Here is a 24,310-nt window from a genome sequence, read left to right as displayed (position 1 = left end):
CTTGGATTTATGTTAGTTGTTCGAAGGATGATGTTCGAAGTGAGTAGCTTTCGCTGTGAGTAGGACTTCGTCACAATATAATTACTGCGATTACTGCTGTGTCACGTGTCCGACTTATCTCTAGATGTAGTTCATGCTGTCTCACTGTTTTCACTAATACTGTAGGTTAATCCCGAGGATATTGAGAAGGAGCAATGCAAACCGAGAGATCGAGCAGATCCGGGTACGCGAATTACGGTCCCCAACCAAGCCAATGCTGATTCAAATATGACCTTTCACCTCAGCATGACTGGTGACGTCAGAGATATTAGACGCCATATTTGTGTGACGTTGAACACACCCTGTGTTGAAAGTTCGGTTTTTGAAACTGCTTTTTACCGCAAAACTTGACATTTTCGACTCAAGATGATGAATACATTTGTGGTGAGTTGACCTTACTAGTCAAGTGTTTAATACAGCGGTGACAGCTTTTAGCACAACGAACGAGTTACGCTAAATGAGCGGAACATCGAAATTCGGCTACGGATACTGCTACTGCTCATGGTCTGACATTGTTTTGTTTTTGAGAAATCGGCGGATAAGCACCATGGATGTCAAATCGATGTCTGTAATCCAAGCTCATGTAGAATATCATACACATATTGTCTGAAAAGATTAATTTTAAAAATATCAATAATTGTTTTTCTGTTTTAATTTTTTTTTTATTGTACAGCTATATGCAAAGTTTTCAGACACTAATTATCAGAATATGTTTGAGAAAACGGTCAAATAAATTTGGTCGATTTATATATATTTGATATTTTTATCGTTGATTTTGAAAAATAAATAGTTTAAAATATTGAAAACAAAAACAGTGCTATAAAATGTACAATAAAACTAACAACATTAATCTTATCTATTTTTGTGAATTTTGCGAAAAGTTTTTTTAGTGAAAATTTCACCAAGGTCCTTAAGACACTATGTGATATTGGCTTGCATGAATGTAACCCCCCACAATTTCTGATTTGTGAAGTAACAGAAATTGTACTGTGTTCTATATACATGTAGCTGATAATTTGCATCATCTTCTAATTAAATATATTTGAGGTTGCTAGGCAAAATTTTTAAAAATAGTCATATTGTTTGCTAAACATTATATGATATGTAGAACACATGCATACATTATTGTTGCTGAATTCAAACACGCACTGCACTGAGACTGTGATGCAGAAACGTATTCATTTTTTTGCAGGCACATCCAAGTATACGAGTTAAAGGCTCTGAAAATAACTGGAATCCAGTACAGTGTGTAAATGTGGAGTGTTATCATAACACTAAAGGCAGTCATATGCACTGTCCTTTCTGTGTTAAAACTGAATCGTATCATGATCCGGTTATTTTACGTGCTCATTATAGAGTGAAGCATGTAGACAAGAGTTTGGAATTTGCAGGTAAGTATCGTTTTACAATGAGTTTGGATGAGAATGCAAGATTACTGTACAGAGTTCTCTCCCCAGAGACTTTTAAGCATTGTGAAGTTTTTTCTTTAAAATTAGCAAATAATATATTCTCGGTGAAACAAAGACATCTTTATAAATTCTTATATATTTCACAATTCAAACTAAAAAAGTTTCTATTGGCTGATAAATAAATATTTATTAAGATGAAGGGCCTTCATTTGATGTGAATATGTGACTTTTTTTTGCTTACTTACCTCGTAGCTAAATGCACTAATTAAAATTAAAACCCATTAAATATTTAAAGTCAACAATATTATTAAGGTAAAGCTTTATGACAATCTTATAGAAATGCTTATATTTATTGGAGATTAATTTATTTCTATCATTGTAAGCATTTTTTTTTTATTTACTATAGTATGAATTGTTTCCTTCTCCAAACAGTGAATTTTAAAAGCTAATGAACATCACTGCAACATCAAATGCACTAAAATAGTGAATATTTCTCTTTTTTTCAGTTATTCATCAAATTAATAAATCTCTCTCATAAGCAAAATTAACAGTAGAAGCTTGGAAGAAAGAACTTGTATCTTACTTCTCTAGACTATTATCGCATTATAGAAACAATTCTCATATGTTCTTTTTCATTGTGAACCCAACAATCTGACTAATTCTAATAATAAGAATTATCTTTACAACTCTTGATCACTGAACAAGCAATTCAGCCAATAAAAGAACATCTTACAAACAGGCTTCAATCTCATGGTGCTAACTTGTAGATTGTACATGATTAGATACAGATATTGAAAGATTTAAATAAAATTTCCTGTTTGAAACTAATTTTAATTGTGCTTTCATGATCAGGGAAAAAAATAACTGACAGCAAATAAAAACAAAACTAAAATATATATATAAATATGGAAAAAAAAATCATGTTTTAATCAGTTTCATTGCGTATTCGTTTTATATACATTTAATTACTTTTTTTGCTCCCCTCTCGCGATCACTACCTCTGCTGCTCTCTCCTTCTCATTCAGCGCACCTCTCGACCTGAACTACCGATATTATCCGGATATTCATTTTCCAGGTTTAAAAATTCTTCGTTGCTGCGAACAGTGTGATATTGTTGGGGCTATAAAAGGAGAGAAAAAGTTTAAAGGAGCTCACTGGCATTGTTATAGATGTCGCAATGGGTTCAACAGAAGAGATGAGGCTCTCAAACATTACAAGACTCACTTCCGTAATCCACATACTACCTTCCAGATACAGGTAGCTCATGTAAGTTAATCACTTTCAATTACTCGGCTTTTAATATATCTAATTAGAAACTTCACCTAATTGTAATTATTCTATCAGTTTATCCTCCCTAATTTCCTCAGAGGTTACACGAACGAAAACTTGTTCAAATTTGAAAGGAGTACATATTACACAAATTAAGTGATGCAAATATTGTGTTATTGTGGGCATGAACTTGGCTCTCTCTGGAATTTGCTAGGTAATAGTAAATTTACTAATCAAGAAAAAAAAGTATTAGTAAACTTTGTCTGGAAACTGCAGAGCATTTTCCCGCGACCGAGCACAACGGGAAAGAGAGAAAGAGAGGGAGGTGTCCCCTCTGTCGTCCGCCGAAAACAAGAACAGCATGCTGAAAATGGTGCTTGCTGGTGCAACCTGCGGTCTAATTTTGTGTGTAATTTCATGACATCAAATTAGGCAGTCTGCACCACAAAATGTACCATTTATGATGGTACAACAAAACATCACAACAAAATATGCAATGTAGACACCAGAACCTTTATTTGAATAACTAATAGTATTAATTAAACATATTCATGATAAGCTCACATTGTTAACAGTGGGGAAAATAGTCATCATTCAAAAGTTCACTAAGTTCACTGCCTAGAACACAAGTCATCCTGTGAATAAATTTTCACGGGAAATTTCTCAGAAAAAAACTCTATGCCAATCAATATTATTATGAAGTAATCTCCCGTGTCCATCATGCAAACCCGCATGTTGACGTTTATGACGGCACAAAATGACTATTTATTTTTATCGAAATGTCTGAATTAAAGTGAAAAAGTAACTAAAGTAACTTTCGGCCTTGTAACTCGATCTCAATGCTAAGAATGCCCGGTAAGAATGTTACATAAATTATAGTATTTTTTGATCAATTCGCTAACATTGTCTCACCTTCCATTAGCTGTGGAACCTATGTTGCTGACCTCATTATTTACGTGACAGACACTGGCCGGCTGGCTGGTATGTTCGACATACAACAACAACAATAAAATCAAGACGTCCGAATGAAATTGGTAGGGCAAAATTAGATTGTATGTTGCACCAAAGAGCTACGGAACCGCAGCTAACCTTCCATTATTTCTGAAATCGTGCTGCAGTACGATCAACTTTCCATTTCTTGGTGCTGTCAGGGTTAGGACACCCATGGGTTTCTGGTTCTGAACACGATTTAGCGGTTTCTCCATCTCGTCGTGAAAAATACTCGTCGAGCAGTTGTCTGCTCCTTTTTGACGTAGTCTCCATTTTCAACAAATAAACAAATCACGTGTTTGATAAGGGCGACATGAAACCGTCCCATACTGAGAGTAAAGTTGCGGGGTATCTTGAAACACATGTCGACTAAACTACGCATGTGCGATGACACCAAAATAACTTTAAAGTGGAAAAATACATTCAGTGGCAGTTCCGTGTTGATCGCGATCACCATGTAACAATTGTTGCAATCTTAGAAGTAACGGGACATTGTTTAACTTTAAAATGGCAATCACTCAAATCGTAACACACGTGATGATCACAGTCGAGTCTTGACAATTAAATGAGGGCGATTTGTGAGGGTATTTTGTACAAAATGTGTTCATAAATCCTACTAATAGATATTTATTTTGTTCGTAAATCTTGTCCAAATTTTGTAATTTACAGCATGAATTTGTTGAAATGTATTCATGATGCCAGCGCAGTCCCTCTATATAGATGTCTCTTGGAGAATTTACATGTTTCACTGATTTGTGAGAGGCAATTGAATTTGAATCAGGATTCAAATCAAAGCATACTGAAATGACGTTCATTTTTTTTTGTTATCGGTAGGATATTAACAGCAATGCATCATGGGAAAATGCCATGGGTGGTGATGCGGTGTTAACCAACACTACAACTCAAGGCATGACAGATGAAGTCACTATACATCCGGTGTTAACTGAGGCTGTTATGACAACTACCACCACTCCCTGTACAGATGAAGACATGAATAAAGCACATGATGCCACAGCAGCCACAATATCTGCTAATGGTTTAACTGTGGCTGCTACAGAGACTGTCAACTCTGGTAGGTGATGGAAAAAGTTTTGCCTTCAGTGTTCTCCCCAGGCCAAAACAGCAACGCGGGCCGCGACGCGATCGGATTTGCCCGCGAAGCTAAGTGTTTCCTCTGTGATGCTATTATTTATCCCGTGATCTGATTTCTTCAAGCTTCAGTCTCTCACAGACTGTAAAGTTTCCTGGCTAACTAGTTAAATCTACAAATGCATTGTATAAACTCCAATTTCCCAGGATAATTCCCTGTTGTTTCTCATTGGTTGGATATCGTTTTAAAAAACAAAGCAGTTCTATAAAGACAAAGCCGTAAGCCCCGGTGTCAAACGCTCTTTGCCAAACGTATATTCATATGCAAATGATATACATGTGTAGTCGCACTTGGGGTCAAAAGCCACATGTTTCCGGTGTGTACGAAACGTATTTTCATTATTATTTTTAGAAATGTAGTCTAAAAAGTTTTGATTTTTGTCAGTATTTTTGATATTGTATTTGTTTTTTGGGATCAATATGTGAAAAAATATATATTTATGATTGTGAATCCAAGATGGTGTCACCCACGCAAGATCCAGTGAGCGTGAACTTCTCACTTGGATCGCATATCGTGCTCAGATTCGGATGAATTAAGTGAAGCATAATTGAAAATAATATATTTATCAAGAAATCGGGAATTCTAATCAAGAAACGCATGGAAATTGGAGTGACACTTGTGTTATTTCTTGGGAGAAAAGCCTCAATTTTACGTGGTATAACAATGGCGACAATTCGTAATTCAGACGTTGTCTCGAATTGTTCACAATTGTGTTGAACAGACAACATCGATGATTAAAAAAAATACATAAAGATGGATAATTGCAGCCAGAAAAATTATTATTGCTCGAACATAGTAGCGTAAGTATCATGACTCGTAACAGTTGTTGTACTTAACCGGAAAACAACAGAAACAGAAGACAAGCAATGAGAATAATCAACCCAATGTTTAATTTACCAGGACTGAACAGGGTTTTGATAAAGTTGCTGATTGCTGGGCCAAGCAAAGAAACAGAAAACTCAGTATTTCTGCAGGACATTTGCAATACTAAACATGCAGTGCAATAATTGTATACAGATTGTACATAAAATAAATAGAAAAAAAGGAAAAAAACTGGTTTTGTTTTATTTCCCCACATGACAAACAATATGTTAATTTATGCTAATTATATGCTAATATTGTGCAAATTAGCCGTGACTCTATGAAAAATTTCTGGGGAGAACACTGCCCTTCCAAAAATATTTCTCCTACAGTAATTTACATTTTTTTTAACATGGTGCATCTATGGCAACTTTGCCCATTGTTTTTAACTATTGTGTGTTTTTTTACTTCCATGTGCGAAGGACTCTGGGATTTTGGGAGTCTGGGATTACATTTGTTTTGCCTAATTTTCATATTAATTAGCCCATATTTAACTTTACAACCAATATCTCAACCACTCATCAGATTCAATGAAACACGGTTCTGATTACTTCAGGGTTGGAATCTATGCATATTTACTACTTGATATTAGTTTCATGTGTGTTTTTTATTATGCACAACTGTAATGTACTAAATACTGTAATTGGTACTTTAATTTTGTTGTATCTGACCAAAATTAAGTCATCATATATGATCATTATATACCCTATATATAAAATATCTTTTTGAAATTCAGTTATCATTGATTTTTCATCGCCGAAGTGATTTACATCGTCAATTTTGGTTCCCGAGCATATCTAATAAATAACCTATCTAACTGCTGGACTGAATTGATGATATTATCAAAAAATCATAGAAGATTTTGAGAAAATCAGTCGTTTTTGGCATTGACTTTCGGCATTTCGCTTGGAAATGCAAGGGCGATAAGACTCTATTTTCAAGGATGCAGGTTGTTTGGATCGGACTTTTAGTTTTGCTTCGGGTTCGTTATAAATCTAGAAACATAACAACATTGTTTTCGTACAGGATTTTGATATGCCAATCGGACAATTTTACCAATTTCTTACTGGAGGGTCCCCTGTATAAATGGTCCTCTACTCTCCAAAAATTGACAATGGTACTAACCCAGAATAGACTTCCTGTTTAGCAATGAATTTGACAACATTCCCTTGAGCGTTTTAGGATAGTGGGAATATAAGAAAATAGATGGAAATACCAGTTACATCACTCATGAAGATTGATGATTCGATTGCTGGCCGGGATAGCAGTATTTAGTGTTCATTTCTATGCAATAGGTCTACACTTGTCATTTGCTCTATTAAAAGCAGATATGTGCTTACTGTAAAAATAAAGAAGAAAAAATATGATCAAATATAAACATATTTTAAGTGCTTTTTATGTATAATGAAGATGTGCTTCTAATATAGTAAATACAGTGTTCCTTAGTTGTACTTCATGCCTCCAATACCTTTAGCGTACAGGGGTTCTTTCTAAGATTCCTTTGATCTTTTTTTTAAATGTCCCTTAGTATTGTAAATGCTGATACTCTGAATCAAATTGTTTTCAAAAATAAAAGCTATATTATTAGTTCTCCAATACTCTAAGCAAACTGGAACTATCTATGATTTTTCTTTAAATTGCCCACTCATGTTGCTCAGTGACTCAAAACTGTCGCTCCAAATTTTTCACCTCGAATAATGATTGCGTTGTGTTCAAACAGACGAAGGATCATCGGCTGCTCAAGCTGTTATTCTGATTGAGAGTACAGACAGTGGTGAGCTAGACCAACCAGCAACAACTACCATTTACCAAACAGTCAACGATGACACACACAGAGTATTACAACTAGAGAAGCAAATAGCTCAGCTCCAAGCTGACAAGCTGGAATCAGAAAAACAGCTGAAAACTGAAATTCAGAAGCTTAGAGATCAGGTATGTTGACAGACTAATTAGAGACAACATGTCTGGAACAGTATCTGGGTTTACCCGTACCTATATTATGATGGCCTATTGTGGCTTGGCTTACTTACCTATTTTATCTTGCATATACTCCCTTTAACAGCTACATGTATTGTAAACCACTTTAACAAATATTTTTTTTGTCTATGCAAGGTAAAAACTATCCCAACAGAGAATATAGTATGAATTTCAAAACATGCATGGTGCATTCCTGCATCAAACTTACATTTCATCAATCTGCTTTTACAAAAGTAACACTAGTCATTTTGTTTACATGTGTAACACTTCATGTTACAATGATGAACAAAATTAAAAAGAAAATTGTACTCACCACAATAAGAAAATATTGATGACAATAAAGTGGAAATAAATTGTTTTGCCTGTTTTAGTACTTTTTTTACCACTGTTTTTTTATGGTAATGATATATCGCAATATCTCAAAAATTTAGTTTGTAACATATGGTGAAAAAATGATGTATAGTTTCTTACAATGTTGCACTTGTGCTTGTCTAGAAGTGAATTCAATTTAAGTTTTCATGCTGTTTGACTAATACTAATTTAAAAATAATTATGTACAGATTTTGACATGAAATGTTGCCACTCCAATATAGGCTAATATATGTGCACATGTCAAAAGCACATGTGTACCATATTGTACTGTAACTTCATTCACTGCGAGATTTCATGTTTTGTATGAAAAGGTACAGACCGAATTAAAGTTTGCTACAAAAATTGGTTAATGAAATTTTGAACATAAATTGAGATACCCCATTACGTCATCAAAATTGTTCCTCATAAAAAGGTTGCACATTATCAAGCATGGAAATCCTAAAAAATAGTTTTACTTTTGTTGGATTCCAATTGACACCACTACGATGCTATGACCTTTTTGTACTGTTTTATGTTTAATTTCAAACATAATCCAGGATTTTGCAGTGAACAGAATACAGTCTTTTGGTATGCCAGCTTTTTGTTTGAAGAGTCATTTTGTATCTTTGACAGGTGCAGCATCTGAACAATACAAATAGTATCCTACAACAACAAATCCAGGCTTTGAGGAGTGCCTCGTTGCAGCGTCTTACGATGGATGCCCAGGCAGATATACAACATATGATTAGCAACATGGAACACGAACACAGCAACTTACTGCATCATCATTTAGCCCAACTCAGACAATACTACCACAGCATGTCTAGTAGTGAATCTGACAACTATGTCCATCCTGTTATGATCTCTGATCAGACTATACAGCAGATTGTTGTGTCCACGCAGTCGGGATCGTCAACAGATGTTGACTCTGATTCCGTCAACACAACTGTTGGGGACTTATGCCAGGATGCTACCACGGTTGTGATACCACAGGGAAATGGTAATTATATTGTGCACCAAGAAAAGAATGATAAATCACAGTCGAAGGATATCAACGTGGAAATAGCCGACAAACATTATGTGCAGGATAAAGACAACAGTACAAACGAGTCAGACACTGATGTGGTACACATAGCGAAACGACGAAAAGAGTTCTAGTTCACTGGTTCATATTTAGCAGTCCATTGCTTAAGGGCTGGTAAGTGCAGTGATGTCCAACAAGATCCCAGTGAAGTTACATACGGTAGATAAACAGTAACCATCGCATGAATTTTTAATACATCTACAGATTGGATATTTAATTTTTTTTTATAAAATTCAAAGTCATCCCGAGTGTGTTACACTTGTTGCAAATTCATGAGTTGGATATGTATTGCATTGCACAGTAAAACTTATTTTTTTGTGTGGTTAGCTCACCTGGAAAAAATCTGCTCAACATTGAAATGAAGAAACTTTTTTTGTGTGTGTATATCAAGTCTCAAGCCAGATTTAGCGTATACTTCTTATTCACAAGAGATGATTTCAAGTGCAATTGGATAGGTAAACTGTGTTACGAGTGTTGGCTGACAGGCAATAAAATAGCAGGCTGATTCTAGTCAGTAGTACTGAGTGATAACATGTAATCCTTGGGTGAAGGTGTCTTCATATGAGTGCCAAAGCCATTCATACATAGCCATTAAAAACTGGAAATACTACTGATTGCATGTATGTTATTGACAATGACTTGTTGAAGTTAAATACAGAATTTTCATCAGCATACTACTAACATACATTGTAATATGAATCCACTCTTGTATAATGACACAAAAATCTATTTATATAAATTTGCTGAATGGCTAAAACTAGAAACTAGCCATTTCAAGTGATATTACAACAGACTGCGATGTTCTCTACAATTTGCATACATTAACATAAATTAGCATATTTATGGACACATTTGTAAATTGGTATGCTAAATTTGTATGAAAACTTTTATACAAGTTATTGCATGGAATGATTGTAAACACTACTTTTTATGTACTGATAGAACACCGACTTGAAATAAATATAGCCTGCCATTACATATCGTCCTTTAAGTCTGTTTTGTTTGACAGGATGTACACACATTTTTCAAAATGTGCCCTATAGTTAGAGTGCATATCATTTAAATTCCTGGCGCCAAAAAAAAGGAGAGGGGGTATTTTTTTCATTCCTTTATTTTTCTGTTCCAAAAATGTAGATATAAATTGAAAAAATGTACGTTTCTGTATGCTGTATTTTCTAAAGACTGATTTAGTGTTTTTTGCTAGTAACTAACTTGTTTAGCTACACTGGCTAATATTATGATAATGTTCTTTCCCAGTAATTAACTTGTTTAGCTACATTGGCTAATATTATGATAATGTTCCTTCCCAGTAACTAACTTGTTTTAATAGCTACACTGGCTAATATTATGATAATGTTCTTTGCAAGTAATTAACTTGTTTTCCCAAAGCATGATTTTTCCCATCCAAAGAATCATTTTTGTTCCAGTTATTTTGTCAAATTCCAAGCAAGCAAATTTTCATTCCATTTGGATGCAAATTTAAAAACTGGGACTTTTGGATCGACTGCGCATGCATCCCACACCCTCAGAAATGCCATCATGTCTTGCGTATCTACACGTATTTGTTTGATGATCCAAATTAAAATAGCTGAAAGGTGGCCATTTTTGTGCTAAAATTTATCAAAATCAAGAATTTCCAATAGTCTTTTGGTTGCCGTTGTTTCATGATCCAATTCAAGATAGCTGAACGCTGGCTTATTAAAATGCATTAAAATCGAGCATTTCTGGTTAGTCGTATATGGACAGCTATCTTTAAACTTGGTACATCATGGAACCTTGAAGTATGCAATTTTTCTGAGCCACATCTCTTGATATGGTTTGACCAATGCTACACATACTAGCACATTCGTTTCAAGTTCTGATTTAAAATGGCCAACTTGGGTGTTTGCTATTGAACGAAAGACTACCATGTGTCATTTATTAGTGGCCTGGTCTAAGTACAAAATTCTTTGACTTCTTGATTAGATATGGATATCTAGAGTAATGAAAAACGCAACACATTTAATTTAAGTAATATTTATATTTCTTTCTATAATGAACATCTAAAAAAGTTCACATTACAAAATATGTATTGTGGCAAATTAACGGTCAGTTTTGGGTCAGTGATGATTTATGAATTCACGATATCAGTATAGATAGAACTAATGACAGCTCAAAGTGTATGCAATCTCTAGTAGACCAACAGTTCAGTAAAATACTTGTACAAGTCTGGTTACACTTAACGTTTTTACCATCAGACTTCTTTGCCCAATTTGTTTAGCACTTTTTTTTTCTTCAATATTACTAGAATTGAACCCTAATTTTGGAACAGACAGACAAAATTTTAATAAATTTTCAGTTTTTACTATAAACTAGAGTATTTTGTGATTTTTTTTGATGAAGAAGGAACTGGTGGCGTAAAGGTTAATTACAGGCACTTAAATAAGCAAATTATCAAAAGAATATGGCACAAGTACATTCCACAGACATGAAATCTGATATTACAGTCATCCCGATGTAGGATCCCCAATTAGACAGCATTTATATAATTATCAAATTGTAACATTTTGTTCTCACATGACAGCCTGTGTATTGCTTTCCTATTATTAAGCAGATAAGGTTTAATAGTGGTACACATTTTCAACAAGACCAATGCAATTACTGCGGTACAAACCTGCGACACTGAAATATTTGTTCATGAGCTGCTATAAATACATGTAGCGTGTAACATTTTATTGGAAATGCTACTACATGTATTTAGTACTCTCAGTGAAGGTATAAACAAGTGTGTAGTATATGACAGATATTTAAATCATGGACAAATACAGGGAGTTGGTTCTATGCACTATTGAGCATAGAATTGACTTGTATATGTTTGCTCTTGGACTTCAAGAAATAAAACGCCGTCATTACACATTTAATAATAGATATGTAAAAGTGAATGAACTTGCACTAAGTACTGAACAAAGATTGAGGAATATTTTTGAAAATGGACGGTGACTAGTTTTTTGCCTTGAAGTACATTTATCATTAATTTTGGCACTATTTGACAACTGCAAAGACAACTATTTCCTTGTTTAACATGCCACTTCTTCCTTTACACAGTTGCTTGTAACAGAAACAACTTTTATCACACATCAGGATATTGTCATTTTGCGCTGTGTTCCTTATTTCTGATACACAGAGGAGCTGACAGTTTGATATGTTATATTTGTCTGTTATAAGCAACTGATGTTACCAGCTCGAGCACACCCCAAGGTTGGGTATATGATCACCAAGCTCATGAATGGCGCTCTCAATGTCAGCCTTGGTGAACTATGAAAGCCACAAGTTTCCACAATGTATTACTGTAAAATATATTTTGGCTGGAATTAATTTTCGCTGAAAAGGCTTTTTGGGTGTTATGTATGGAATTTATTTTCACTGATTTTTGATGAGTTGAATGTAAAATATAAGAAAAAAGGTATATTCGCTGAATCAGTAAAAATAAATTCCAATCGAAAAAAAGTATTTTACAGTAATCACTTTAAAATGCGCCCTCTACAGGCAGTAATGTAACAAGTATGAATTGTTAGCATACATTAGCATGCATAAAAATTCTACAATTGTTGCGTATACAACGAAAACTGACTATGGTTTGTGACCACACTTAAAAAGAATACCAATTACTCCACAAACACTACATGATAGCTTACTCGGCAAATATATTTTCATTGGTCATTATTTCCTTGTACATAGTATATGAATGTACCGTAATAAAATCAGCCACTAATGTGACATACCTGACAATGAACTGCAGTCACACTGATTAGCATCTACAGTTGCAAATAATTATTTTTAATTACACACAATAACGTGTTTCAATTGAAATAATAAAATAAAGTGTTACTTAAGGTAATATATTTAATATTACCATACATGACAATAAATTTCTCAAGTCGGGGGGAAAAAATGATTTATTTATGATCAGCATGCACAGCAGTTCAAGATGAAACTCATGATTTTTTTTTTTTCTGGTTTCTGACAAAAACAACCAAAAACAATTTTTTTTTTCAGCATGAAATACAATATGAACCATTTCACACATTACAATTATCTTCTTGGCAAAAAACTTTATTAGCAAGTACAATTTTAACATTGAATTATCTGTGCCTGTATTACAGCTAAATCTGTCCAAAGCATGCAAGATTTTATAGAGATTAAATTGATTTTAAAAACATTTATTAAAGTAAAGTTGATATATGAATGAAAGACGACTGTGCAAGTAATCATACATTTCATTAACCCTTTATCCACCAAAAATTGGTGCAACATTTCACATATTTGATAATTTTTAAACCAAATTCACATTGGCAACACTTGTGATCTTATATATGCAAGTTTATTCTATGAAAGGTGACAAATGATGTCCACAGGTAACGAGAAAATATCAATTACTACCTGTATATATCACGCATCAAGTTGTCAGTGTAATGTAATAGAAAAGTGATAAAATTCAGGATGCAAATTTTCAGATCACCGTACAGCCTTTATAATAATAAAGTAATACTAGGACAAAGGAGTGAATTAAGTCGAAAGAAAGTGATTGAACCAAACAACATAAGTTCTATTTGAAAAATATTGTCATTAATAAGTATTATACATCTGTCACCGTAACGCCATAAGTTACAGCATGCCGTAATTTTGCGGTATTTTATGGGGTATTTTCATCTTACCATATTAGGAAATGCGATTTCCAAATATGGAATGATTACACGCGTAAGCATCCTCTATTAATAAAAAACAAACATGGCTGCCACCAGAGTTTGACCGGACTACACACAAACGTTCGCTGATTCTGTTCAAAACATTTTGAATTTCAGCATCCCTGTGGTGTATCCTTGGATGGAAAAGATGTATAATAATAAGGTTATGCACTCAGACAGTATGCCTTGCATTGACCTCCGCTGCGCATCGGTTGATACTCCAGCTGTACTGTCTTTGTGCATACTTTGAGGTATACTGAAGATTGCCATAAATCTAAAAAAAAAAATGAATGGCTGACTACAATGTACATACTAAATATAAAAGCATCTTGGCTAGTGATTTTGAAAACAAATTGAACCCCAAATAATAAAAAATGAGAATTCCAGTTGTCATCACAAAATTAAGAAATTCAATGAAATGTACCCCAATCTTGCTTGTGGGTTTCAAGAAGATGACAATTTAAATGACTGACACTACTTCGTAATGTTCAATGACAGCAGAGAAAAATATGTCATATTTATTTTCTCCACATTAAACTAAGCATGTAATATACAATACAAAATAGCCCCCCCCCCCCTCCTCCCCCAATTGAAAATCAGCACATTTTACTTAATAATTCATATAACAAACATCATTGCACTGTATACTGGTATATTTCTGTTAATAGCATAGACATATCTGAACATGTGCAAACCCAGTGTTGTCTGCATGCGAATAGCCAGCTGTGTGTGTTTTCTACATGTAAATATCCAGCTGTCTCAACGTTGTTTACATGTGCAAAGCAAGTTCTCTCAGTGCCATCTACACTGTCTTCCTGTGCATAGCTATCTGTCTTGGTGCCATTTACATGTGCAGAACCAGCAGTCTAGGCACTGTCTTCCTGTGCATAGCTATCTGTCTTGGTGCCATTTACATGTGCAGAACCAGCTGTGTGGTGCCTTCAACATGTGCATAGCCAGCAGTCTAGGCACTGTCTTCCTGTGCATAGCTATCTGTGTTGGTGCCATTTACATGTGCAGAACCAGCTGTGTGGTGCCTTCAACATGTGCATAGCAAGCAGTCTAGGCACTGTCTTCCTGTGCATAGCTATCTGTCTTGGTGCCATTTATATGTGCAGAACCAGCTGTATGGTGCCTTCAACATGTGCATAGCAAGCAGTCTAGGCACTGTCTTCCTGTGCATAGCTATCTGTCTTGGTGCCATTTATATGTGCAGAACCAGCTGTATGGTGCCTTCAACATGTGCATAGCAAGCAGTCTAGGCACTGTCTTCCTGTGCATAGCTATCTGTCTTGGTGCCATTTACATGTGCAGAACCAGCTGTATGGTGCCTTCAACATGTGCATAGCAAGCAGTCTCGGCACTGTCTTCCTGTGCATAGCTATCTGTCTTGGTGCCATTTACATGTGCAGAACCAGCTGTATGGTGCCTTCAACATGTGCATAGCAAGCAGTCTAGGCACTGTCTTCCTGTGCATAGCTATCTGTGTTGGTGCCATTTACATGTGCAGAACCAGCTGTGTGGTGCCTTCAACATGTGCATAGCAAGCAGTCTAGGCACTGTCTTCTTGTGCATAGCTATCTGTCTTGGTGCCATTTACATGTGCAGAACCAGCTGTGTGGTGCCTTCAACATGTGCATAGCAAGCAGTCTAGGCACTGTCTTCCTGTGCATAGCTATCTGTCTTGGTGCCATTTACATGTGCAGAACCAGCTGTGTGGTGCCTCAACATGTGCATAGCAAGCAGTCTAGGCACTGTCTTCCTGTGCATAGCTATCTGTCTTGGTGCCATCATGTGCCATGCTTGTATTTATGTATTCATTTAATAGCACAATAATTTGAATTCAATGTTAAAAATTAAAAAAATGCCTTACAGAGGCAGCTGAGAACCCTGAATAATGAAAAAATTATGCCAAGATGTCTTACGCCATTGTTACACACAATATGAGAATTTTATGGGTTCCTGTCTCTGTGACTTGACATAACACTCCTATTATAAGTGACAGTGCACTGACCTTCAGGAAAGTTACATAATAAATATATTCAGAACAATGTGACATTTACTTGGGATTGTTTCCTCGCTGTGAAATTGGCGAAGTACTTTCCGGCGCCAGTAGAATTGCCAAAAATCTAGACAAATTAGACCACAGTACAGAAACACACATAAGATCATATTTTATATATTATTAATATGTGAAAAATTATTAAAATTGGGGAATATTATACAGTCTAGACACATTTAAATTTAATAAATATTTAAAATTATATTTTGGAATTATCCAAATCAAAATATTTCTCCCATTTCTGGCTGTATTCAATTTATTTATTAAAACTCATTCCAAAACATTAATAAATAATAATAAAGATAAAATATTTTTAAAATGTCATAATTTATGTAGATTATAAATTTTATCACTGAGTGAAGTACAACACATAAAAACGGCAGCATGCCAGCTTAATACACTCAAATTTACAATATAATATTACCAGGACTTAAACATAAATGTAATGCAAGCCACTAAATCATAATAGATTTTAGCCAATTGAAAAGCATGTTACAAATGTCATTGTGCACCCACATCTTGATGCAATAATTTCACTGATTGGCCTACAAACCGCATGCATGTTTTGGTTGAAAGGAGATTGGCTGACTAGCAGCAAAACTATTCTTAGACTATTGGCTGACAATACATACTATATTTGCATTAGATAAATGTATTCAGGAAAAATTACATTTTGCAGACTTCAAACAAGTTGATATGAAGAATCACAATTTTTTAAAACACTACATTTCATAACTGCAGTGTATCAATTTCACTCACTGACCACCAATATTTTTGATATTCACGACACTTGCCATTAGTCGGGTTGTTTTGATTGGAGCCCAGCATTTGAGACATTAGCTTGAAGTCTGTTTTAGACCCGTGTCACAAAACAGCCAGAGGCCTCCTCTCCAAGATCTGAATCATGGGATAACAGCAGCGAACCTGAACATGTACAAGACAATTATACACAAAATCAGATAGCTGATTCAAATTTAACTCCACCAATTGAAGCACGGTGTGTCATCTGCGGCGAAGTCTTCTGGGTAAATGACCTCATCGGTGCCAAACCCTGACCCTGTCCGGACGTTATAGTGGTACCCTGGTAGGATGCTACGCGGCGTGCAGCTTGTTTCGTCGGTACACGCACCACTTTACCTTGACCTGGTAAGCTGAAACATCCTCTTCTTAACACCATACGCGAATTTCCAACTGCTGGACGGGAAGCTCTCGCTAGTTCATTTAAATGTGCTGCATAACCTTCACTGAGGACCTGTTTAGATGAGAAAAATTCATTATGTAAGCATAACGAGCAGCAAAAGTCACTGATAAGAAACGTTTTTAATGCATGCAGATGATTGTAACTAAAATCATAATGTAGAGTCAGTCATTCTTGTCCAGAAACGGTAAAATTGATGGGTGAATACTGGTTCTGGTACCCAGAAACTGTACCAGCAATTGGATACAAGTACCAGCATGTACTTGTATCCAAAGACTGTGCCAGCAATGAGTCAATACTGTTCCTGATATCCAGAAACTATATCGACAATGGCCCAATACTGGTCCTGGTATCCAGAAACTATACTGGCAATGGATCAATACTGGTCCTGGTATCCAGAAACTCTTTCAGCAATGGATCAATACTGGTCCTGGTATCCAGAAACTCTTTTAGCAATGGATCAATACTGGTCTAGTATCTATACCATGTACCAATAGTAGGTCAATTCAGTATCCAGAACCATTGGCCAAGATTATAACATCACTGAAGCATACTGTGCATATATTGTTGCTTACCTGTGCCTGTGTGTTGTGTTTCTTGGACGATTTGCCAACTATAAATATCTGGTGAGGCTGTAATCCAATGGAATGATACACACTGATGTCTTTACTTGAACCATATGCAGCATGTATCACTAACTTGGTCTAAAACAGTAAGTAAACAAACCCAAATCAATGAATGACATCGAACAATATGAATGAATGGGACTTTTTATTTGGAATGTACATACAGGTAATATACACTACCACTATGGTTCATGTCACTGAGCTAGCACAGATTTTTTGTTATGTACGGTAAGTGTAATCTGAATCGTTTTGAAACTTGACAATAGTATTCATATGTATTTGTTAACTCAAGAGCAATCGTTGGTTAGGAAAAATAAATATAAATGTAAAATATTTTTCATGGAATATCTCTTTGAATTAACATCATTACATTATTTGACCACTGAGACATTATATGATCTATGCAAACATACAAACCAAGATTTGGGATCACAATTACATCACACTACATTGTAGGTATTCTAATTTATCAGAGATCCTACAGGTTTCAGCATATGAAATTTAAGACTTTTTCAAGACCTTTCAAGACCATATTTAGGAAATTTTAAGATCCATTTTTGAAAAGCATGAGTGGCCAGAAAAGTTAAGTTTCATGCTGAAGCCAACAGATAACATATCACTAAGCATAATTCTAACATTCCTCATATTTTCAAGATCTCTGCAAAATAATAAGTGTACATCTGACTTTTTCAAGACCTTAAAAATATAAAAAATAACACATTTCAAAACTGTTTAATGATTTGTAAGAACCTTGTTCATAGGTTTTTAAACATGATTCTGGAAGTCACAAGCTTGTATATCATTTAGGCTTGAAAATGCGCTGGTCGTCATGCCGCGTCTTGTTCGATACTCATACACAACCTGTGTAAACTACATTGTTTACATAGAAAACTTAGAAAGAACTCCTCTGCGCGCAACAACCACCGTCCTATGAAGTATGTGAATGTAAATATATATGATTATGTGCATACAAGTGAGTGGCATTCAATTGTGAAATAAACTCTGTACTTACATCCTGTATGAGATTTTTAAGATAATTTCCCTTTTGTCTTAATGGATCGGCAGAGATACCATCACAGAAATTCACCATCCCATGTGGAAAATTGTGTTGAGCTAGCCACTCTAGCACTTTCTGTTTTTGCATGTCAGGACGTGCAGTCACGTATATGATCAGATATCCAAGCTCTTGCCAATGTCTGAAAATAAAGTGTTTTGTTTATTTTGTTACTTCATCGTTTTCTAAAACAATTTTTTATCTATGGAGGGTTTCATCAGGTGATTAAAACAAAGACATGCAACTGAAAGTCAATACAATACTTTTATCTGTAGCAATAGTTCTTTATTACCTGACACCATCTACTGCAATCGCATACCATATATGGATGCATTCAATGAACTGATACATGTATAGGTTATATTGTAGATCTTACCTGACACCCCCTATAACAACCTCTGTAACAGGTATTAAATGACAAGATCACTTACCTGACAACATCTACTGCTCCTGGTCTCACTTTAGGATCTTTACCCATTATAGACACACTTGCTGTGAATGATCCATCGATACTGAACACAACAGATTCAGTACGTGGTGGTAGGACCAGTAAATAACTATCAACACAGGTATGATCTCCCCTGTAAATATAATTATCTCTGGTTAACTGCATCTTTTACAACTTGTTATATATGTGATAAGCACAGGAAATATTGAATCAGAACTATATAAAGACCTCACAAGGTGGTCAGACATTACATTGTCATTACCTGACAACCATTTTGACGGGATACATCCCATGACCAAGTCGACGTGAATCTGGTAATGTGTATGATGTTCTTCCATGATTGTTAGTAACAACTGTATCAAAATAGACCCATTCACCGGATGGAGGCTGTGTCATGATGTGAATGTCAATCTAGCAATAAAAACAAGTCATTGTTTATGTTAATTAGGGGAAATTCACACGACCAAAAAGAAAGATGGCTGCAAGTTTGTCGTTTTTACCTGATGACGATTTTATTTTTTATGGACATGTTTTGCTACATGCATAACATATGCAAATCACTGGTCATGTGACCAGTTACTTTGTAGTGTATATTTGACTAAACTAGTATCAACAAAAATCAGATTAAATTAAATGACTTCTAAATTTGTAATCTAATATATAGTCACATATATGGAGTTGAAATTTACTTTAACTCATAGACATCATCTCATAAAGTAATCTTGCCATTCATGAATTCATTCGCAACCAGACTCAATTGTTATTCTAAATGACCTACATGTATGTACACTTTTTTTTACATATATGATAAAAATGATAAATTATACAAAATAAAACATTTTCAAAAAACAAGATAGCTGCTTACCGATTTTAAACCGAACGTGAAATGGATCAAAATGGACATTTATCTCAACATGTGTAATGCTTGTACTAAATTTGGATGAAAACTGACAAAGCATGTTCAAGATGACACATTTTCAAAAAAACAAGATGGTTGCCAATTTTGATCTGAATATGCAACAAATTGTCATGGACATGTATTCCAACATGTATAATGTATGTGCCAAATATGAATGATAATGGTCCATAAGTCTTGGAAATATAGTTGTATGGCCAAACAGCAAAATGGCCTCCATTTGGCCATCTTTGATCAGATTGTAAAACAAATTGCCATGGACATGTAATCCAAAATGTTCAGTGTGTATAACAAATTTAAATGAAAATGACAAACACCATCTCCAAAAAACAAGATGCCTGCTAGTCGACTAGCAGACAAAATTACAATGTATAATAAAAATAAATGAAACAAAGAAATTATTTGGAGTATTTTACACAGATAAGTGTTAAAAAAGTGATTGTAAATAAATTGTGAAACAAAAAACTGAAAAAATAAATTAAAAAAAAATAAATTAAAAAATAAGTATTTTATACAGATGTGTTTCAAGAAAGTGATTTATTCATGATTGTAAAAAAAAAATGTGAAATGTTTACCTTTTCTCCAGTTAAAGTCACCATATCCAACGGCCCATACATAAACCTAGCATGTAATGTCTGGTTCAACTCCTCAGTCACTATAATGTCGTTGCTACGGTGATTAGGACTCACATTCTGAAGGACAAATATCATAAATGTCACAAAATTGATTTTTGTCTTGGCAGTTGTCTAAATTTATGACTATAATTTTTATTTCAAAATTAAACACATATAAATTACATGCTGTCTTGACAGAAAAGGCTTTTAAGAAAATTCACACCATATTCGCATTTTGTGCCTACTAAGGATAAATGGCAATGTATTACACATGGGAAATTCTCATCAAACATATTGGCAAAATATTTTTGTAGTAACTCTTTGAAACTAGAAATTAAAATGTAGTTCTTTAGGACCTTCTCACCCTTAACTCTAATCTTAACCCTGTTCCTCCAGTGCCCATGCCATTTTATATACCAGTGCTCAGAACACAGGTGTCTGGAGTGGCACATACAATTACACTGAGACTGGAGTGTTAGAATTCAGTTTTTGGGTGGAGAGGGGTAGGGTCTTGAACTCTTTCTCAACATTTTTGGACATGATGAATACAGTAAAAAATGCAAAAAATAGTTAAAATGAGATATTGTCATTTGGTTTGTTTACTCCAATTCAATATTTTGGGAGGAGGAAAATGTCATAATCTCCAGTTAACTTTGAATCTGTGTACTGAAGATCTGGTTTCTATGGTACATGACAATCAAAACACAGAGCTTTGCAGTTTGGAATTTGAAAAGTCAACAGTAGAAAGTGCAAGCAACATTGTCCACAAACTTACCTTCAACTTAACAGTTGTTCTTCTTCGTTGCCATTTCTCACGTGGTTGCATTGGCGCAAATGTCGGCATTTCTTGTCCTGTATCATTCCCCATATGTACGCTGACACTGTCATGGCGTACCATCTTAGACAGATAGAAAAAATACTTGATTACATTTATAAAATATCAAAAAAATGAATCATATATAGCAACTATTATGCTAATGAATACAAACTAATATTATAATACTAGCTTGATAATATTTACCGTATTATTCTAATGATATGCAAATTAATGAATACTAGTCGCATGACATGAACAAAAAATTGTACATCAACCCATGATTGATCGTGTATACATAATTGGATATGCACAAGTAATTATTGGCACTACAAACATCAGGTAATTATATTGACCCTGTATGCAACTACAGTGTGTAGTAAACATGTCTAGGTAGTTATTTGCTCTGTATAAAAAACTTAATTATTGACCCAATATAGATGGGTAATTATTGACCCTACCGGTATATAAATTCATTTGGTAATTATTGGCCCTATATATAACAGGTAATTATTGGCCATGTAGACAACAGGTAATTATTGGCCATGTAGACAACAGGCAATTATTGGCTATCTATACATCATGTACATTTGTAATTATTCGCCCTATATGTATAAATCAGGTAATTACTGGCCCTACATACATAAGGTAATTATTGACCATGTATACATTAGGTAATTATTGGCCATGTATATATTAGGTAATTATTGGCCATGTATACATTAGGTAATTATTGACAGTATATACCTATGGTAAATATTGGCCATGTATAAATCAGGTAATTATTGGCCCTACATACATAAGGTAACTATTGGCCATGTATACATAAGGTAATTATTGGCCATGTAAAAATCAGGTAATTATTGGCCCTACATACATAAGGTAACTATTGGCCATGTATACATAAGGTAATTATTGGCCCTATATACCTAAGGTAATTATTGGCCATGTATAAATCAGGTAATTATTGGCCCTACATACATAAGGTAACTATTGGCCATGTATACATAACTAAAGGTAATTATTGGCCCTATATACCTAAGGTAATTATTGGCCATGTATACATAAGGTAATTATTGCCCATGTATACATTAGGTAATTATTGGCCCTACATACATAAGGTAATTATTGGCCATGTATAAATCAGGTAATTATTGGCCCTACATACATAAGGTAATTATTGGCCCTATATACCAATGGTAATTATTGGCCGTGTATAAATAAGGTAATTATTGGCCCTACATACATAAGGTAATTATTGGCCCTATATACATCAAGAAACTATTGCCCCTACATACCTATGGTAATTATTGGCCATGTATAAATCAGGTAATTATTGGCCATACATACATGAGGTAATTATTGGCCATGTATACATAAGGTAATTATTGGCCCTATATACCTATGGTAATTATTGGCCATGTATAAATCAGGTAATTATTGGCCCTACATACATAAGGTAATTATTGGCCATGTATAAATCAGGTAATTATTGGCCCTACATACATAAGGTAATTATTGGCCATGTATACATTAGGTAATTATTGGCCCTATATACCTATGGTAATTATTGGCCATGTATAAATCAGGTAATTATTGGCCCTACATACATAAGGTAATTATTGGCCATGTATACATATGGTAATTATTGGCCCTATATACCTATGGTAATTATTGGCCATGTATAAATCAGGTAATTATTGGCCCTACATACATAAGGTAACTATTGGCCATGTATACATAAGGTAATTATTGGCCCTATATACCTAAGGTAATTATTGGCCCTACATACATAAGGTAACTATTGGCCATGTATACATAAGGTAATTATTGGCCCTATATACATTAGGTAATTATTGGCCCTGCATACATAAGGTAATTATTGGCCATGTATAAATCAGGTAATTATTGGCCCTACATACATAAGGTAATTATTGGCCCTATATACATCAAGAAACTATTGCCCCTACATACCTATGGTAATTATTGGCCATGTATATATTAGGTAATTATTGGCCCTATATACCTATGGTAATTATTGGCCGTGTATAAATAAGGTAATTATTGGCCCTACATACATAAGGTAATTATTGGCCCTATATACATCAAGAAACTATTGCCCCTACATACCTATGGTAATTATTGGCCATGTATAAATCAGGTGATTATTGGCCCTACATACATAAGGTAATTATTGGCCATGTATACATATGGTAATTATTGGCCCTACAGTATATACCTATGGTAATTATTGACCATGTATAAATCAGGTAATTATTGGCCCTACATACATAAGGTAATTATTGGCCATGTATAAATCAGGTAATTATTGACCCTACATACATAAGGTAATTATTGGCCATGTATACATAAGGTAATTATTGGCCCTATATACCTATGGTAATTATTGGCCATGTATAAATCAGGTAATTATTGGCCCTACATACATGAGGTAATTATTGGCCCTATATACATGTACCTATGGTAATTATTGGCCATGTATAAATCAGGTAATTATTGGCCATGTATACATTAGGTATTTATTATAATAGAATTATTGGCCCTATATTCATAAGGTAATTATTGGCCATGTATAAATCAGGTAATTATTGGCCCTACATACATAAGGTAATTATTGGCCATGTATACATACGGTAATTATTGGCCCTATATACCTATGGTAATTATTGACCATGTATAAATCAGGTAGTTATTGGCCCTACA

General features: G+C 34.5%; 2 protein-coding genes across 2 annotated transcripts in view; one reads left to right on the top strand and one right to left on the bottom strand.

Moving 5' to 3' along the window:
* The first annotated feature begins 182 nt into the window (after positions 1 to 182).
* Positions 183 to 10,108, top strand: LOC100373124 (uncharacterized). Its single transcript, XM_002737021.4, has 6 exons — positions 183 to 423; positions 1,232 to 1,430; positions 2,524 to 2,714; positions 4,542 to 4,779; positions 7,439 to 7,650; positions 8,680 to 10,108. The coding sequence occupies exons 1-6, from the start codon at positions 406 to 408 to the stop codon at positions 9,202 to 9,204; spliced, it is 1,383 nt and encodes a 460-aa protein (XP_002737067.2). The 5' UTR covers positions 183 to 405; the 3' UTR covers positions 9,205 to 10,108.
* Positions 10,109 to 11,130: 1,022 nt separating this feature from the next.
* LOC100373574 (membrane-associated phosphatidylinositol transfer protein 2-like) overlaps positions 11,131 to 24,310 on the bottom strand; it is a 72,369-nt gene continuing 59,189 nt past the window's right edge. Inside the window, exons 16-22 of the mRNA XM_085491221.1 lie at positions 21,548 to 21,670; positions 20,734 to 20,850; positions 19,505 to 19,653; positions 19,226 to 19,375; positions 18,753 to 18,936; positions 17,690 to 17,818; positions 11,131 to 17,168 (exon numbers count right to left, since the gene is read on the bottom strand). Coding sequence (XP_085347347.1) covers positions 16,872 to 17,168; positions 17,690 to 17,818; positions 18,753 to 18,936; positions 19,226 to 19,375; positions 19,505 to 19,653; positions 20,734 to 20,850; positions 21,548 to 21,670 — 1,149 coding nt within the window. The 3' untranslated portion in view covers positions 11,131 to 16,871. The remainder of the gene's footprint in view (positions 17,169 to 17,689; positions 17,819 to 18,752; positions 18,937 to 19,225; positions 19,376 to 19,504; positions 19,654 to 20,733; positions 20,851 to 21,547; positions 21,671 to 24,310) is intronic.

The sequence above is a fragment of the Saccoglossus kowalevskii genome, chromosome 16, assembly GCF_978046115.1.
Source record: "Saccoglossus kowalevskii chromosome 16, keSacKowa6.1, whole genome shotgun sequence".
In the NCBI taxonomy this organism is placed as follows: domain Eukaryota; kingdom Metazoa; phylum Hemichordata; class Enteropneusta; family Harrimaniidae; genus Saccoglossus; species Saccoglossus kowalevskii.
The sequence above is the reverse complement of the archived record's forward strand: the minus strand, read 5'-3'. Positions and strand labels throughout refer to the sequence as shown.

Excerpts from the sequence above, each read along its gene's own strand:
- LOC100373124 (XM_002737021.4), top strand. Across the intron at positions 1,431-2,523 it reads CAAGAGTTTGGAATTTGCAG|GTTTAAAAATTCTTCGTTGC; the intron begins GTAAGTATCGTT and ends TTCATTTTCCAG. Across the intron at positions 7,651-8,679 it reads TTCAGAAGCTTAGAGATCAG|GTGCAGCATCTGAACAATAC; the intron begins GTATGTTGACAG and ends TATCTTTGACAG.